General features: G+C 32.1%; 1 protein-coding gene and 1 pseudogene across 3 annotated transcripts; one reads left to right on the plus strand and one right to left on the minus strand.

Annotated features, from left to right (window-relative positions):
• LOC122855078 overlaps window positions 1–19,227 on the plus strand; it is a 193,571-nt pseudogene extending 174,344 nt beyond the window's left edge.
• Window positions 11,460–14,419, minus strand: LOC122855077. 3 transcript variants are annotated; one of them, XM_044156236.1, is made up of 4 exons: window positions 13,477–14,419; window positions 12,926–12,929; window positions 12,716–12,857; window positions 11,460–12,541 (listed from the first exon to the last, which is right to left on the minus strand). In XM_044156236.1, exons 1-4 carry the CDS (start codon window positions 13,815–13,817, stop codon window positions 12,090–12,092), a joined length of 939 nt encoding a protein of 312 aa, XP_044012171.1. In that variant the 5' UTR covers window positions 13,818–14,419; the 3' UTR covers window positions 11,460–12,089. The 3 variants fall into 3 exon arrangements, 2 of the variants coding, with proteins under 2 accessions (XP_044012171.1, XP_044012170.1); XM_044156235.1 differs by having other exon boundaries at window positions 11,460–12,857; XR_006374040.1 differs by lacking the exon at window positions 13,477–14,419 and having other exon boundaries at window positions 11,460–12,602; window positions 12,716–13,470.
• Window positions 19,228–19,906: the final 679 nt, after the last annotated feature.

Genomic DNA, 19,906 nt, shown 5'->3' on the forward strand with positions numbered 1-19,906 from the left:
CCTAAAAAAATTTAACATCATTCTTCGCTATCATTATTGAGAAATGACATCGAATCATGCTATAATAATGTGATAGGAACATTGTTAATTTTTTCCTTAATTTATGTAGATCAATTTAATATGTTTAGTGTAATGTAGAGCCTTTGTAATCCATAATTCTTTTTGCTATTGACTTGCTATTAATTTGCTATTGAATAAGCGCCCATGTCATTAACAAGTCGCTATCAAACTGTTGTTGAGTGTTCCGCTAGGGAGAGAACCAGTAGTGAACCATGAGAGCCAGTCAAGAGAAGGTAGTGATCAGTACGAGAGCCAGACAAGTTGTGTTAGGGATGTGCGATATCAGACGATATATCGGAGGACCCGATATTTTTACCCAATATCGACGATATATTTATTCGATATGGGTAGGCGTCAAATATCGGATATTCGATATCACTTTCGGAATATCGTCACGAAAATATCGGTGGATATACTGACTGAAAAACTACTTACCAACAAATTTTAATGGCGGCTTGAATGGCCACAGCCAATCAAGATCAAAGAATATTCAAACGTATTAATTTAATTAGCTGTGAATTTATGAGTGTGGACTTATGAGTTTTAAATTGACAGTTGACAGTCGATAATTAATAATTATTAATAACAAAATCATTAGAAGCTATAATCAGTAGTAAAAATATTAAGGAATTGTGTATTTATTATTGCATAGTCATGTCTCAATAAAATGTTGATTAATAATTACACATTTTCATTATTATATTTCCTGAGTATTGTATAATGAAATATTATTAATAAATAGAAAGTCTGATTATTTTTTTCTGGTACTATAATTATTTAAAAAAATTACATTGTTAAAAATTTTATTATAATTTTTCCATAATTTGTTATTAATACGCCAATTTATTTGCAATGATTAAATGAATGAATGAATAATTCAATAATAAGTAATAGCAATATCCGAGTTATTTCATCAAAAACCAAGTATACGTATCAATTTATTAATTAACTTACGATTTAAATTCAATAGTTCCTATAATTATTAGTTAATGAATTTTGAATTTAAAAATGGACGGACCATTTTTTTGTTAACAGTTGGTAAAATCAATTTACTTCGATATTATCGAATATCCGATATTACTTCGCCAAAATATCGGTTCGATAACGATATCGGATTTTGATATCGCGATATCCGATAATATCGATATTGGTGATATCGCACATCCCTAAGTTGTGTCGTCTAACGATAGCGTTTTGTGCTAAGCTACTGTGAGTCCTCTGAATCCCCACTCGCGCGCTCTCCCACCTATCGTCCCGGACATGCGCAGCACGCTTTCCTAGCCCGCAACACGAATAGGTATCCGATCCAGCCCGTAGCCTTCGGCACCCGTATTCAGAGGATGTTCTCATTAGGGCTTTTTCTATGTGGCGCAGCTTTTCGTCAAAAGTTCGCCGCCATCGGAAAAAGCCCTAATGAGAACGTATTATATACTTATTCTCGTATTATATCATTAATTACTACATTATGTGTATCTACATAGATGATGCACACATACATAAATGTGTATGTTTGAGTTCACGAATGGATCGCTGTAAATAATAACAATAATAATAATATTGAGATATATTATTATTGCAATGGCAACGTATGTGTAAGACCTGGTCACGGATGGATCGCTGTATGGGGGGACATTTCAAAAATCACTCGGAAACTCGGAAGGTCAAGATTGTGATCATAGAAAATTTTTGATATTTTGTTGTGGTAGACATGATTTTTTGTTCATGTATTTTTATAGGCACAAAACAATAAATTATTATTGTTTAAATATTAATAATAATTATAAAAAATACTTTTCACAACTGTAATAAGTAACAAAAGTAAATGGCATATGCAATAGGGATGTGCGATAGTCACCGATATATTTAATTGCCGATATTATATCGATATATTGACGCCGATATTTTTTAACCCTGATATATTGATATCCGATATTTTTTCTAACAAATATCGGGTATATTTTTTTCAGAAAATACTGTTGTTACCGACATAAATTTTTTTTTATTGATTATTAAAAATCGTTTAAAACAAACAAAATAACATTCGTTAAATGAATAAAAATGACGTTATTTCGGGAAAAAATTAAATGCTTACCACCTAATTTCTTTTGCTCACATAAATTTTCTTGCTGCCTTGGTTTTTATTTATTTATTTCACAAATAAAATTATTCCTATAATTTATTTAAATAAATTAGAAAACCAAGGACAAGCAGTAGCTAAGAAAAAGATGAAGCTAAGGAATTAATGTAGCCCAAAAAATTTTGTGGAAATTGATTCATAAAAAATTATTATTCGGCAGAATAATAATTTTTAATAAATTTATTTCTCCAGAGAAATTGACATTTGGTATAACATTCATTCTTAGTCTTCTTTAATTGCCATGAGTTAATATTTTTTTTACAAATAAAAGCTATCAACAAACGGGCTAATGTTGTGAAATGTTAATTTTTGAGAATATTAATTTCTCCAGAAATTAACATTTGACATCCATTCCTTGGCCCATTTGTTGATAGCTTTATTTGTTAAAAAAAAAAATATTAACTCATGGCAATTGCAGGTCTAAGGAATAGATGTTACCAAATGTCAATTTCTCTGGAGAAATTAATTTATTAAAAATTATTATTTTGCCAAATAATAATTTTTAATGAATTAATTTCCACATAATTTTTTGGGCTACATTAATTCCTTAGCTTCATCTTTTTCTTAGCTAGTGCTTGTCCTTGGTTTTCTAAATTAATAAAAATAAATGACATGTATTTTATTTGTTAAATAAATAAATGACTAAGGACAAGCAGAGCTAAGGAAAAGATAAAAATATTTAAACAGCATCAACTGTGAATTTGTAGTTTTGATATCAAATTTCAATTCTAATAATATAATATAATAAATTAATAATAATAAGATATTAATTAAAAAAAAAAAGAAATTGTTATTTTTATTTCAACGATATATTATATGATAAATACCGATAATATTTTTTACGCGATATTATCGATATATCGATAGTTTAAAAAAATATATATCGGCCGATATATAATATTTTTTTAATATCGCCGATATATTATTATCGGTCTCTTTTCAACTATCGCACATCCCTAATATGCAATACGGCTGTTTTTGTTGCTTACAATATCTACTGTAACCTCTAGTTACTTTTAAGTTTATTTTATCTCTATATTGTTTCATCTACTGCGCCGGTCCGGGTTTCCGAGTGATTTTTGGAACGTCTCCTGGCTCCCTATACACAATACATATCTCACATGTAGAATATTTTCTCCTACACTTATGATACTTGTGACGTCAGTATTTTGCTATAGTATAGTCGCAATGTAATATAGGCGTATGTAACACACTATACTTGGTTCACGATAGTTCCCTTAGGTTTGGTTACGTATTTCATAGTCCGATCAGGTGGACCGCGCCCCTCTACCATTTCTAAGACTGAGTTAGGTTCTCGTATTTGTTCTCGTTACTCCTACGGCTGTTGGCTTCCGAGATAACCAACATGGCTCCTCCCGGTGATTTAGAGGAGGATGGTGAGAAATCCTCGTTGTTAACCTCGGCCGATAGTTCTCGCCGTGCAGGTCAGAAAATCGGTTACAGTGTATTTTATTTGAATAATCTCAAAAATTACAATAAAAAAATGAGATAATAGACATGATATGTGGGCAAGGAGGGTTTCGACAAGTTCTAAGGAACATCAAAAAGGAACAGGAAAAAAGATAGTTTCATTAGCTTGCAAAAAAAAAATAATAAATACAGTAATTATGAGATTATAATCACACAGATAATTTAACATCAATATCATAAAATAACTCAATATCACAAATATATTTTCCCTGTCGTTCTTCATAAGAAACGTATTATATTAATGTGGGAGACCTATTTGCCAAGTTGACCTCTTTCATTACATCTGGGCAGCGTTCGATAGCTGGCCGAGGCCAAAAATCCGGCCAATTTTTTATCATGGTTTATTTTATATGTTCGTAGTGTCAGCACTGCTACATTATAATTTCAAATATTTACATGGGATTTTCTCATAGTGAGTTTTTGATTTATCAAGTTGTCTTTCCATGTTGCCTCCAGGCCGAGGCCCTCGGCCAGCTATCGAAACCCCTAGCATACTTGAATATATTCCAGGCCAAGGTCCCTAGATGAGTTACTGTATTAGACAGGTCATCCGAAGCTAAAATTTTGGATGCCATATTAGGGATGGGTAGTTGTGTGCATGCGTATATGTACACAAGATAGGTACGTATGACTGCGTGATAGTCACACACATTCACACATGTTTATCAATGTTTATATTTGACATTGTTGTAGGGATGTGCGATACTTTTAAAAGTATTCAGTATCGATATATCGGATATTTTTATTCAAATATCGGTTATCCGATATATCGGGTTGAAAAGTACTCGGTATATCGAATATCGAGTACTTTTAAAATAAAAAAAAGACCAATGTTTAATGAGTTTTTTATTTTAATTATTATTTTATTTAAATATATCAGTATTAATATTATTTAATACTGGTCTGTTCTTTTATTTAAATTCAAATTGTTTTACATAAAATTTTTTTATTACATAATATATCAATCAATAATAATAAAGATTAATATAATAATAATATATATTAATACAATGTATGTATAAATATATATATGTATTTTTAATAAATACAAAACAATATTTAATATTGGATAAAATTATTAAATATATATTTCAAATTAATAACAATTTTTATCATTTTAATTTATATAATTGTTTATAAAATAATATTTTTTGGTATGTTTTTTGGTAATATATATTATAAAATTGCTGAAATCCCCAATCACTAGTCTCCGGTACTTTTTGACCGATATCTGGTAAAAAATATCGGATCCTCGGTATATCGGATCAAAAAGTATCGAGTAAAAGTATCCGATATATATTGGCGATATATCGGCTGTTCCGATATATCGCCGAGTATCGCACATCCCTAATTGTCTAACGTTGAATTGAATTTAATTTGTTAATTATAGATACTTGATACTTAATTATAAATGCAGGTTGTGTGATAATATTAGTACTCCTTTATTCAAATAGACAAAGTTAAATTAATACACTATCATAATTATGTTTTATTTAAAAGAAAAAAAAAAAAAAATTCGTTCAGGTTATTTTATTCAATAATATTTTATAAACATTAATATTCTTATTATTATTTTATTTCATATTAATATATTAATTATTAATGATGATTACAGATGCAGAAAAAAATTTTAATCATTTATTTTGTGACTGCAATTCATTTAACTTGACGCCGTAGCAGTTTGAATTTGCGCGGCTTCGCCATATTGGGGATATCGACGATTTTACTTCGGATGACCTGTATATTGGGAATCATTCTAGGGACCTTGTTCCAGGCGAACTCATGAGCCAATTTTTTAAAGAAGTCATAATATTAACTGTTAAATTATTTTCTCGTATAATGTTTTAATTTTAATAAAATTTTTTATACACGTTGATGAATTTATTCGTTATTTCTCGTGTGATAAAAAAAAAACAGTTTGACAGCTGTGTACAGTGGTGTGAGTGAGAGTTTCACAGAAACATAAATCATTTAGTTCATTTTATAAAAAAAGAGAGGACTTTCAACTATCATACACTTTATGTAGTATGATACGTATTATACGTATGATTGTATGATACCCCGAAAATCGTCGAATTACCCATCACTGCCTATTCGTGTTGCGGGCTAGGAAAGAGTGCTGCGCATTTCCGGGACGATAGGTTGGAGAGCGCGTGAGTGGGGATTCAGAGGACTCACAGTGCACTGACCCGTATTCACAGGGCAAATTTTATACAATTAAGGGCTTTTTTTTGCCACTGATGGCGCTTGTCAAATTTTTTTAAGGATACATATAACAACGTGTTGTCGTGAAGCGACACAACTTGTCTGGCTCTCGAACTGATCACTACCTTCTCTTGACTGGCTCTCTTGGTTCACTACTGGTTCTCTCGACATCGTTTGGATCTCTCGTAAAGGCTCTCTAGGTATCAGAAGTTAAGTCCTGGTGAAACTCTGCCCGAATTTCTAATGACAGACTAATACTAATAATCACGCTATATGGTTCTCTTATTATAATAATTATTATTATTATATTCTCACTACGCAATGTGTATGTTATGGTTAGACTATCATCACACATAAATGTGTATGTGTGAGTTCACGAATGGATCGCTGTAAATAATAACAATAATAATAATATTGAGATCATGGAGGTGAATAAGGAGTGTAAGCTTTGCTTTTTTATTGTGTTAAAGCATAGGCTGTCACTGAAGCCTAAATTTCGGAGTAAGTCAGTTCGAAAAACTACCAGCTGCAGCGCTGTCATCAGCCCTTGACCAAAAAAAAAGACAGAACAAAATATACTTATTCACTCTAGCCTGTACAACTATGTTTAAAGATGAAAGATTACACGTGATACTGTCGTTCGAGTCCGATCCCAGCGCCCTCATTTACTCCGAAATGTCGGCTTCAGTAAAAAAGCAAAGCTTACACTCCTTATTCACCTCCATGATTGAGATATATTATTATTGTAATGGCAACGTATGTGTAAGACCTGCAGTCCAATTCACAGTGCAAATTTATTACAATTCAGGGCTTTTTTTCGCCGCTGATCGCGCTTGTAAAAATTTTTTTATATAGATTTTATATACAAAAGCTTCACAAGCGCCGTGAGTGGCGAAAAAAGCCCTGCAGTCCAATTCACAGAGCATTACAATTTAGGGCTTTTTTCCTCCACTGGCGGCGCTTGTAGAGCTTTTGTATGTGAAATCTATATAAAAAAAATTTTACAAGCGCCATCAGCGGCAAAAAAAAGCCCTAAATTGTAAAAAATTTGCTCCGTGAATTGGACTGCTGAATTGTAATGCCCTGTGAATTGGACTGCTGGTCGCGATGGATCGCTGTATGGTTCCCTATACAAAATATTCATTTCATATGTAGAATATTTGCTCCTACACTTATGATACTTGTGACGTCAGTATTTTACTATAGTATAGTCGCAATGTAATATGGGCGTATGTAACACACTATACTTGGTTCACGATAGTTTCCTCAGATTTGGTTGCGTATTTCATAATCCGATCAGCAGTCCAATTCACATGGCAAATTGTTTACGATTTAAGGCTTTTTTTGCCGTTGACAGCGCAAGTAAAATTTTTTTTATATAGATTTCACATATAAAAGCTCCACGAGCGTCACCAGTAGATAAAAAAAGCCCTAAATTGTAATGCCCTGTGAATTGGACTGCAGGTGGACCGCGCCCCTCTACCATTTCTAAGACTGAGTTAGGCTACTGTATTAGTTCTCGTGACTCCCACGGTTGTTGGCTTCCGAGATAACCAACATGGCTCCCCCGGTGATTTAGAGAAGGATGGTGAGAAATCCTCGTTGTTAACCTTGGCCGATAGTTCTCGCCGCGCAGGTCAGAAAATCGGTTACAATATAATTTATTGATATTCAACCTTTCTTTATTTTCAAGTTACCACTTTGCGTCTGGTTTTTAATTTTTTTAAATTAATTGAATATTAATTTTTCCGTACCTAAAAATTTTATTCTTAAATTTATAACAAAGCCCAGATTAACTTTACACTACTCTCATTACCTCGTGATTAATCTCATTTCTCTTTTTTTTTTTGTTGCTTATTAATTTTAAATCGCATAAATGAATTAAAAAATTATATTTGTAGCAAAATATGTTAATCGTAAGTATCATTATATTTTTCTATTCACAATTCTCATCAAATGGCACATAAATTAGATATTAACTATGAAAGAAAACCACGTTGAGTAAGAATAATTTTGTTTATTTTATTTGATAGTAAGTTTAGTATTAGCATTTTAAAATTTCGAATATTTTACTTCTTTTAATGAGTGACATTATCAAATATAGTAATGTGTGAAATGTGTTTTTTTGAAATATATATGCTTTTAATAATTCATACTACAGAAATTAAGCTTTTTTACAAAATAATTATCGTGTAATCTATAATTCTATGAATAATTCAAACAGGTAATATTGCATTATTATATATATATAGTGTTCATATGGAAACAACGCTAGGGACTTTCTATTTCTTTGAATTCTACGCTGTAGCAGTCCAATTCACATTACAATTTAGAGCTTTTTTTCACCACTCACGGCGCTTGTAAAGCTTTTGTATGTAACATCTATATAAAAAAAATTTTTACAAGTGCCATCAGCGGCAAAAAAAAGCCCTAAATTGTAAAAAATTTGCCCTGTGAATTGGACTGCCGTATTCACTGGGCATTACAATTTAGGGCTTTTTTCATTTACCGGTGGCGCTTGTGGAGCTTTTATATGTAAAATCTATATAAAAAAAATTTTAGAAGCGCCATCAGTGGCAAAAAAAGCCCTAAATTGTATAAAATTTGCCCTATGAATACGGGTGCTGAAGGCAAAATTAAAGTTTACATTTTACGGCCGATGAGGGCGTTCGAAAATGTTGTTTGAGCAGTTCTATGTTAAATTTATTTCATGACAAGAGAGCTCATTTTTACTTTTGCAAGCTAGAGTCAACATCGATATAAATACATATGAATGACACCATAACCCCATGTCCCCATTGTAAATGTCAACACAATTTATTACATTAGATAATTGATTTTTCATTGAAACAGATAATGGCGATTGGAGGTGTTATTGGGGCATGTAATTTAATATATAACGAAGAAAATGATAGTATAAGAGAATGCGTAGAATCAATTATATAAGGAAAAACAATTAAATTCGTGAAATGTCGCATCCATTTGTCATATTGAACAATAGAACATTTTTCAATCGTTTTACTCAAATAACTCAACGACCTTGCGTATCATCACTTATGACTATTGTTATTATGTATTTATACTATGTATTTATATCGATGTTGACTCTAGCTTGCAAAAGTAAAAATAAGCTCTCTTGTCATGAAATGAATTTAACAAAGAACTGCTCAAACAACATTTTCGAACGCTCTCATCGGCCGTAAAATGTAAACTTTAATTTCGCCCTCAAAATTGGAGTGCAGAGCCAATCACCGTTTGCGCGAGTGATTTTAAATAGTTTATTTCATCTTTAATGTGAATACATTGATAAATAATAATTAAATTATTAATTTATGATCAAATTTATGAATTAATAAATTTATTATTATTTATTGTTTAATAAATAGTTGATTATTAATTTTTGATTCAATAAATTATATTTTTATTATCAATTTTATTATTATTAAACTAATTAATAAATGGTGATTCTTCGTATTTTAATACTTAATGAGTCCATCCAATTCAATTATTATTGCAAAAGAATTTTATTATTTATAATAATAAAAATTTTCCTCTTGAGTAAATTTTTTTTATATATGTGAATACATAAATAGTGTTTATTTAATAAATATATAATATCATGTATTATCAGTCATCACACAGTTTTTTAAATTTACACTTTCATATTATTATTGAAAGTGAAAGAAGTTGTTGAAGAAGTTTATTATTCCTTTTGCTGCTGTTAATACATCTCTTTTAGGTTGATCAACATCATTTATCATGATTTTTACATTTAAAATATCTATCACAAGTAAATTTAATCTATGGCCTAAACAACCATATGTTATCAAATGAGAGAATTCATTACGAAGAAGTGACCAAGCTAATTTCATGTTAGCTGCATTATCAGTGACGACACCTTTGACTTTGTTAAATCCAACAGCACGTATTGCTGAACTTAAAATATTACAAATGTATTTTGCAGTATGTGCTTCTTCTTTAGATTCAATTGCTTGACTCTAGCTTGCAAAAGTAAAAATGAGCTCTCTTGTCATGAAATAAATTTAACATAGAACTGCTCAAACAACATTTTCGAACGCCCTCATCGGCCGTAAAATGTAAACTTTAATTCTGCCCCATATATTTATCACTACTATATTGCACATAGGGTATGATTTTGTTCGGATTCATTACGGTGCAGACAATTTCTCTGTCGCAGTCATACTGCTCGACAAAAATATTTTGCGCATGTCCGAATTATTATTCGAGTCGGGGCTCAGGGTACGTTCCAAAAATCACTCGAAAGCCCAGAAACGGCGCAGTAGACAGAATATTTAGGAATAAAATAAACTTAAAAGTTACTGGAGATTACAAATAACAAAATTAGCCATATTCCATACATGCCACTTGCTTTTGTTATTTATTACAGTTGTGAAAAGTATTTTTATAATTTTTAACAATTATTAAACAATAATATTTTTCTGACTTGCACCTATTAAAATTCATGGAAAAAAAATCATGTCTACCACAACAAAATATCAAAAATTTTCTATGATCACAATCTTGAACTTCCGGGCTTCCGTGTGATTTTTGGAACGTACCCTCGGAAACATTCGGCGACGCACACAAATTCATTGTGTATACGTGTGAACCGAATAGATTATTCGGACATGCGCAAAAAATTTTTGTCGAGGAGTATGACTGCGACAGAGAGATTGTCTGCACCGTAATGAATCCGAACAGCCCACTTATGGGAAAGCATAGGCGATGCGCAATATAGTAGTATTAAATCAAGGTCCCTAAATGAGTTACTGGATTTAGACAGGTCATCCGAAGCTAGAATTTGGGACGCCATATTGGGGACCGGTAGGTGCGTGCATGCGTATATGTACGTAAAGTAGATACGTATGTATGCGTGGGCAGTCACACACATTCACACATCTTTATCAATGTTTATATTTGACATTGTCTGACGTTGAATTGAATTTAATTTGTTAATTATAGATACTTGATATTTAATAAGAAATTCAATTTGTTCGGTAATATTGGTACTTCTATATTCAAATAGACAAAGTTAAATTATAATATACTATCATAATTATATTTTATTTAAAAGAAAAAGAAAAAAATTTCGTTCAGGTTATTTTATTCAATAATATTTTATAAACATTAATTTTCTTATGATTATTTTATTTCATATTGATATACTGATCATTAATGATGATTACAGATGCAAAAAAAAATTTTAATCATTCATTTTGTGGCTGCAATTCATCTAACTTGACGCCGTAGCAGTTTGAATTTGCGCGGCTCCGCCATATTGAGGATACCGACGATTTTACTTCGGATGGCCTGTATATTGGGAATCATTCTAGGGACCTTGGTATTAAATATATGTTTTGCCCTCAGAATTGGATTGCAGGGCATTACAACTTAGGGCTTTTTTCCTCCACTAGTGGCGCTTGTGGGGCTTTTGTATTTAAAATCTATTTTTTTTTTTTGTTTTTTTTTTACTTTTTTTTTTTTTATTAATACAAAAAGTACAAAAAAAAACTAGAGATGGCCGAGGCTTACAAAGTAGTGCCTATCCAGCCCTCTTTACACTATAGTATAATTCGTTTATGAAGGAGTCTTTACACTTCCAGTGAAGTATCTTTATAAAGGTTTTCTTACAAGGTGCAAAAAAATGTGTTTGTGGGAAAAATTACCCTGAGATCATATTCTATCATAATATGATTGTATATTCAGTTAACTATTATTTAGATCTGATATTCTAACTGAACGTTAACATTTTCCTTTTTCTTCTCTTTTTTTTATAAAATATAAAAACATCATAAAACTTAAATAGATAAATATAGGTATTTAAATACGAATACTTTTGCTTACAGTCAAATATGTCTTCTGAACTTCTTACTTTAGTACTTTAAACTAATTTAGTTAAGTCTTTGTTTTGATTGTTATTTGCTCTCTTTGAAGGTACAAAGTATATGGCACAACACTAACAATAAAATATTTCTAGGTTCATAACATTAAAATATATCTGTATAAGCATAAGACTATAAGAAATATAAACGATACTCAATTTTCTTGATTAAATTTTTTTGGATATCGTGTTCAAAAAGTTACTAAATGCCATAGTTTTAGGCCTACTATTACATTTTAGCAGTCCCAGAGTATCCCGAACATGAAGACTAGAGACCTAGTCTAGCCTAGGTCTCTAGTCTTCATGATCCCGAACCAGCGGTTCTTTACCATTTTTCGTTAAAATCTTTATCAGCTTTTCTCTCTGTTTCTTGTGTAGTTCACAAGACCATAAAACGTGATCTAGAGTTTCATCTTTTTTGTTACATTCACATAGACTCGAAGGAATAACATTTATTTTTTTTAATGATATATTTAAAGAATTATGTCCAGAACGGAGTCTGTTGATTGTACAAATCCCACGTCGATTAATAGGCCACTCATTAAACCACTGTGATGGGGCTGGATCATACAAGTGACTGAAATAATAATTTCCTTTTTCTCTACCTGTTTCAGTGCAAAAGCTATTAAACTCTTTGTACATTTGATTTTTCCAATAACTTTTTAGATCTGCAATTGTGAGCAACAGCTGAGAATCAACACCATTACGTATCGCATCTTTGGCCCCTGAATCTGCTTTTTCGTTACCTGTAATACCTCTATGTGCTGGTACCCAGTATAAATTGACTATTTTGCCTGCATTTCCTAACTGATAGAGTTTATTTTTTAGATACCACATTATGTATTTTGTTGAGTTAATTTTTAATTTACTGAAAATTGTTAATAAAACACTTAGAGAGTCGGAAAAGATACTGAAATTACCTGGATCTTTTCTCTCGATTAAATTGAGACATTCCCCTATTGCCAAGGCTTCAGCTGTAAAAATAGAAGCTATATCGGATGATCTAAATTTATAGAGTGTATCATTGTTACCCATTGCTATCGAAAAGCCTACAAAATTCGCGCCTTCTGTTTTTGATCCGTCTGTATAAAAGGTTTTTGAATCAGTCAGGGTATGTTCAAATATTCGAGTAAATTCTGCATTCGGACAAGGCGATTTATCAATTGTTCTGCCTTGATCTGTAAAGACTCGGGCTTTGTAAAATAATCCGTAAAAATCTAAATCAAAGCACAAAGGCACTTCTGCCGCGTGTATTAGATGACTATATCTATCATGGTCTTTGAAACATTGGTAAATTACTGGCATACCGATTTGGTTAATATGTTTTGGGTTTCTGAGAGGGTTTTCAATGTTTTCTGAAAGTTCTGTGAGTAATGGAATAAGTGTGTGATTAGTATACGATAGGGTTCTAGATATGTAGCTTCTTCCCAAAAATTGGAATCTTAAACTTAAAGGTGGTTCTTTAGCTTCAGCTAGAATGATTTTGGTGGGAGTACTCCTTCTGTATCCTAATGCTATTCTTAGGGCTTTGAATTGAATTCTATCTAGCCTGATTGCTTGTTGTTTAGTGAGTTTATGGAATAAAAAACCACAATACTCGATTCTAGATCTAATTAAGGCTTCATATAGTCTGATCAAAACTATAAGGTCTGCCCCTTGCCAAGTGCTACGAATACAACTTAATATTTTTAAAGGGTTCTGGCATTTTGCTTCAATACTAGATATTTGTTTTTCACACTTAAAGTTGGAAGATAACCATAGACCAAGAAATTTTACTATTCTAGGAGAAGTTATTACATTACTGTCAAGATTAACGTCCCACAGACCCCCTTGACCACTACATTTATTAAATACCATGAAGATGCACTTGTTTGCAGCTAAGCTTAGTCTCTTTGTTTCCAAATAGCTATTTACGTTATTTGTATCTCTTTCTAAATTATTTATCCCGATTTGTGTGTTCTCATTTGAAGTATAAATTACCACATCATCTGCGAACTCAAGAATTTTACATCCATGATTCATAATTTCTTTTATATTCAGATATAACGCATAAAGTAATGGACTAAGTACACTTCCTTGGGGAAGACCTACCCTACTTCTTCGAAATCTCCATACTTAGCATGATGTTTTCTGCTTGAGGTTAAATTGTATATAAATGATAGAAGGTTGCCTGGAAGATCTAGATTTTTTAAGTTATCAATAAGTAAATCCGGAAGAACGTTATCATAAGCCCCTTTTATATCTAGAAACATTGCTGACACTTCATTCCCTTTTTCAAAGTCATTAAGGACATCTGCAGTCCAATTCACAGGGCATTACAATTTAGGGCTTTTTTCCTCCACTGGCGGCGCTTGTAGAGCTTTTGTATGTGAAATCTATATAAAAAAAATTTTACAAGCGCCATCACCGGCAAAAAAAGTCCTAAATTGTATAAAGTTTGCCCCAAGGTCCCTAGATGAGTTACTGGATTTAGACAGGTCATCCGAAGCTAGAATTTGGGACGCCATATTGGTGATCAGTAGTTGTGTGCATGCGTATATGTACACAAGATAGGTACGTATGTATGCGCGGATAGTCACACACATTCACACATGTTTATCAATGTTTATGGTAAACATTGTCTGACGTTGAATTGAATTTAATTTGTTAATTATAGATACTTGATATTTAATTATAAATGCAATTTGTGTGATAATATTAGTACTCCTATATTCAAATAGACAAAGTTAAATTAATATACTATCATAATTATATTTTGATCAAAAGAAAAAAAAAAAAAATTCGTTCAGGTTATTTTATTCAATAAAATTTTATAAACATTAATATTCTTATTATTATTTTATTTCATATTAATATATTGATCATTAATGATGATTACAGATGCAAAAAAAAATTTTTAACATTTATTTTGATTTATTTTGTGACTGCAATTCATATAACTTGACGCCGTAGCAGTTTGAATTTGCGCGGCTCCGCCATATTGGGGATATCGACGATTTTATTTCGGATGACCTGGGGTGCGTTCCGTGGCTATCCAGTCCGTACGAACTTCAAAATGGCGGAGTTTGGAAATATTTTGATCCTTTGTTGTGGTAGACCTGATTTTTTTCATTTGAAAATAATCTGATCAAATTTGACGTTAGCCAATTTATTCGACGGATTTGAAATAATTAAATAGAAACTCTGTCAACTTAAACCTGAAAAAAATAGTAATACTTAATATTTTAAGTTTTTATAAATCTCTGGCCTTCTCTTTGGCTATAGTGATGTATCATAGTAACTTTTAACATTATTAGAATTTTCATTTTTTTCGTCGCCATTTTGAAGTTCGTACGGACTGGATAGCCACGGAACGCACCCCTGTATATTGGGAATCATTCTAGGGACCTTGAGTTTGCCCTGTGAATACGGGTGCTGTTGTTAATATTAGGTGTGTTCGTTCACTATTCACACCGAGCGTATGCACGGAGCGTATGCAAGGAAGCGCTAAAGTTTTGCGGTCATTTGAAGAAACTTTAGTAACTAAAATTTACTAAAAATTCGTTATTTTCAGTCATTGTGTTTATTTTGTTAATTTAATAATTTTTTCTCAGACGCAAGTACAAATTACCAATTAATAATAATGAAAGAGAGCGAAAGAACTGAAAAAAACGAATAGCAATAAATAAATAGTAAATTTTAGTAAATAAAGTTATAATAGATTATCAGTGCAAGATCTATTTCTTCTAAATCCAAATTGAGAGTTATTAAATTTCTTATGATGTTCAAGCCACCATGATAGTCTGAAATTAATAAGTTTTTCTAAAAGTTTGCAAAGACAAGGAGCCAAGGAAATGGGTCTTACATTTTGACCATCACTCTTTGGAATAAAGAAGAGCCCATAGTTTCTCCATTCTGGTGGAAATTCCCTAGATGATAAAATATTGTATAGTTCTAAGAGAGCTTTAATTGCGTTATCTGGAAGGTAGCTAATAGTTAAGTATCTATCCCATCGAGACCTGGGCTTGGGCTTGATTTTAGTTTGAGATTATCGAGGGCATAATCGAATTCTACCATAGAATATGGCATATCAAGAAAACCGTCTTGATTTTGGTGGTCAAAAAGCACATTATTTGATACCCACGGAGGACATAAATTTTCCATAATTAATTTTGCAGATTCAACTGCTGTTTGTTTGTATTCATTACCAGAACTGCTTTGTGCGAATCTATTTTTAAAATTTTTTATTTTTTTCCAAATATAAGAGGGATCAGTAAATTTATTGAGGCTTTCTATGAACTTTTTGTAGCTGTCTTTTTTAGCATTCTAAGTCACTGTACGAGCTGTTGCTTGAGATTTTTCGTATTTAATGAAATTATCCCTAGTATAATCGTATTTTAGATTAAGTAAGGCTATTTTTCTTTTTTTGACAGCACTCTTACAATCATTGTTCCACCAAGAATTCCCTCCTTTGGATATTTTTGATTTTGTCCGCTGATCATTATTAGGATAGTTATTTTTCCAACCTGGAGTACTTTCTTTGATATTTTTTTCTATTGTCTCTACAAACTTGTTATATCTTAGATGAATTGAATGGGTTTCTTTATTTATGTTTTGGATATATTCGTTAAATTTTAGTTCGCTTACCCTATTTGAAAAGTTTCCCAGTCTGTAGTTTTTCGATGGATTCGTTTAACACCCGTACCAAATTTTAATTTATCCGGTATCATATTTATCTTAATTCTTACTGGGTAATGATCACTTCCCCATGGATCAACACTTTTATCCCATTCGTCCCCAACGCTCATGGCCGTGTTAAGATCGGAAAAGAATAAGTCAATAGCAGATTCAGTGCCGTGGGCCTCATTAAAGTGTGTTTTTTCTCCGCTATTTAAAAGGATAATATCTAGATTTTCTACGACTTGTTTTATGTCTTTACCTTCACAGCCTCTTGTATCATCCGAACCCCACCAAACATGGTGAGCGTTGAAATCTCCACCTATTAAGAATTTCCCATCAAATTGAGAGAAAAAATTTTCCCAATCAACAATCTCCATCCTAGTATTCGGTGGTCTGTAACAAGAAATGATGAGAGTTTTTTCACCTCTTATAAAAATTTCAATCACATATACTTCGATTTTTCCCCCACAATTATAAATGTTATTTTCGATTCTATACTTTATACTATTTTTAACAAATATTGCTACCCCACCTTTACCATCATTAAGTCTATCAGTTCTAACATATCAAATCCCCTTAATGAAATATTATCACCTGGTTTGAGCCATGTTTCTTGAATCAGTAGTAAATCGACTTCCTCCACACTAAGCTCAGCTTGGTAGCTGGCAGGGTACTACTCCGGCATGAAATTGATGGCGGAGAAATTATTCCGGCATGAGGTTGATGGCGGAGAAATTACTCCGGCATGAGATTGGTGGTGGGAAAATTACCCCGGCATGGTATCGATGGTGGGGAAATTACTCCGGCATGAGATTGATGGCGGATAAATTTTTCCGGCATGGGATTGATGGCGGAGAAAATATTACAATTGTTATTAATAAATACTATTTTTGAGCAGACAAACCAGAAGTATTCTTCATCGGTTGAACATTTTTATAATATGACAATCTATTCTTTTGTGTTCTTTTGGTTCATGGAGAACCACATCCAACCCCGCACATACACATGCTTTATAAAAAAAAAAAATTGTCAAGTTCGCTCACACATTTATAATCTAATCCTCGCCGAGTCGCCGGACGGCTGCCAGAAATACCACCTCTACTGCTCACCATCGCTACTCATATACATGTGTGCGCCACTGTAGCATAGCAGTGGAAGCAACGTAGATTGTTTTTATTCATTATCTTGTTAAGGTACAACTAGGGCAAAATGAGAGACATCTGGCGGATGTTTGCTAAAAACATTATATATTCATGAGTGCGAAAAGGACGAAAGATTAGAAAGAGAATACTGTTTCTCACTTCCACTCAAGTATTTAGACAAAGACAAAAATTTATTATCCTCTATTAATTAAAATTGAATATTAAAATCTATACTAAATTTGGGTGATGATTTTTCGTCTTTTTTTCTAGTTTTATCCTTTAGTTTTTGGTAAATATGGCATTATTTTTTCAAGTATTTCGATGGGGTAATATGAAAAGCCGAACATCATTTTCCATAAGAGCCTATGTTTAACCTCAAAAAAAAGGACCATCTTTAACAGTTAATTAATCAAAAAAACATCTTATAACAAAAAAACTGATTAAAGAAAAAGGTGTATCGTTATTTCAATTACCTACTCTATAAAATTCGTGAAATCGTCATTATTTTTAATTTTCCCTAGTTGTACCTTAAAAGAAAAAAGTTGTAGTGTTGTGCCCTAGTATATAAGGCAATGGAAAATCATATCAATAAACAAATAAAATAATAAAAAAAGCCATATTGTGCCCAGGGCTAATATTAAAACACTCAGAATAAATGAATTCTGCTTGGATAAATTTGTGGTTCAGCAAAATGGCAGCAGCCGACTCACCAACGGACGACAGTCTTTATCCAATTGCAGTTCTGATCGATGACTTATAAAATGAAAATTTACAAGTAAGTACAATAATTATTATTTTTCAAATATTACCAAAGTTTTTGATGTTTGAAAAAAAAAAAATAACTTGATCTTAGTCAGCAAGTGTTTGTAACAATGAGGTTATAACTGGACTGTTTTTTTTTATATTAATTTCATCATATCAGTTGATTTAAAATTTGTTTAAAATGTAAATATGATGAACATTTTATTTTATTACAATTAATGAATATATTTTTATTTTATAGCTGCGATTAAATTCAATCAAAAAACTTTCAACGATTGCCTTGGCACTTTGTGCTGAACATACTCGTTGTGAGTTGATACATTTTGTTCCATTGGTACAACGTTTGGCATCTGGTGATTGGTGTACGTCAAGAACATCGACATGTGGTTTAATAAGTGTATCTTATCCACGTGTAAGTACAGCAACAATAGCTGAATTAAGAAATCATTTTTGTAATTTATGTCAAGATGATACACTAATGGGGCGACGTTCAGCATCATCAAAATTGGGAGAATTTGCGAAAGTTGTTGAAATTGAGTATTTAAAATCTGATTCAATTCTAATGTTTGTTATACTTGCACGAGATGAACAAGATTCTGTTCGTTTATTAGCTGTTGATGCATGTGTTAGTATATTGCAACATTATTACAACGAGAAGATGTTGAACAACGTGTTATGCCAAAATTACGTCAATGTGCTGCTGATTTATCATGGCGTGTACATTATATGATTGATGATAAATTTATAGATCTTGGAAAAGCAGTTAATTATAAACGTACCACATTCCGAAAATATAATTTTAGTTTTTCTGAGTCATTAAATGTGATGGTTAGTTTAAATAAATATATTTGATAAAATTGATGAACATATAACATTTCTACATTGTTTTTTAGTAATCTCATGCCAAATTAATTACTCCGGCATTAATGTTATGCCGGAGTAATTATTCTGGCATAAGATGAATGCTGAAGAAAATGCTTCGGCATAAAACTAGTGGCGGACTAATTTTTCCGACATTACTTTCATGCCGGAGTATTTACTCCGCCATCAATCTCATGGCGGAGTAATTTTTCCGCCGTCAATCTCATGCCGGAATAATTTTGTCGGCATGAAGTTAATGTCGGAAAAATAAATCCGCCACTAGTTTTATGCCGGAGTTTTTTCTCCTTCACTGATCTAATGCCGAAATAATTTCTCCTTCACTGATCCCATGCCAGAATAATTTCTCCGGCACGAATCCTATACCGGGATAATTCCTCCGCCATCAATCCCATGCCGAAATAATTCCTCCGCCATCAATCCCATGCCGGAATAATTTTGCTGGCATTAATCCTATGCCGGAACAATTTCTACGGCATGAATCTCATGCCGGAATAATTTCTCCGCCATCAATTCCATGCCGGAGTAATTTTTCCGCCATCAACTTCATGCCGGAATAATTTCTCCGCCATCAATTTCATGCCGGAGTAATTTTTCCGCCATCAACTTCATGCCGGAATAATTTCTCCGGCACGAATCTCATGCCGGAGTAATTTCTCCGCCATCAAT

The sequence above is a fragment of the Aphidius gifuensis genome, linkage group LG4, assembly GCF_014905175.1.
Source record: "Aphidius gifuensis isolate YNYX2018 linkage group LG4, ASM1490517v1, whole genome shotgun sequence".
In the NCBI taxonomy this organism is placed as follows: Eukaryota; Metazoa; Arthropoda; class Insecta; order Hymenoptera; family Braconidae; genus Aphidius; species Aphidius gifuensis.

Coding starts and splice junctions, on each gene's coding strand:
- LOC122855077 (XM_044156235.1), bottom strand. CDS start 13,817: ATGAATCATGGATGTAAAATTCTTGAGTTCGCAGATGATGTGGTAATT.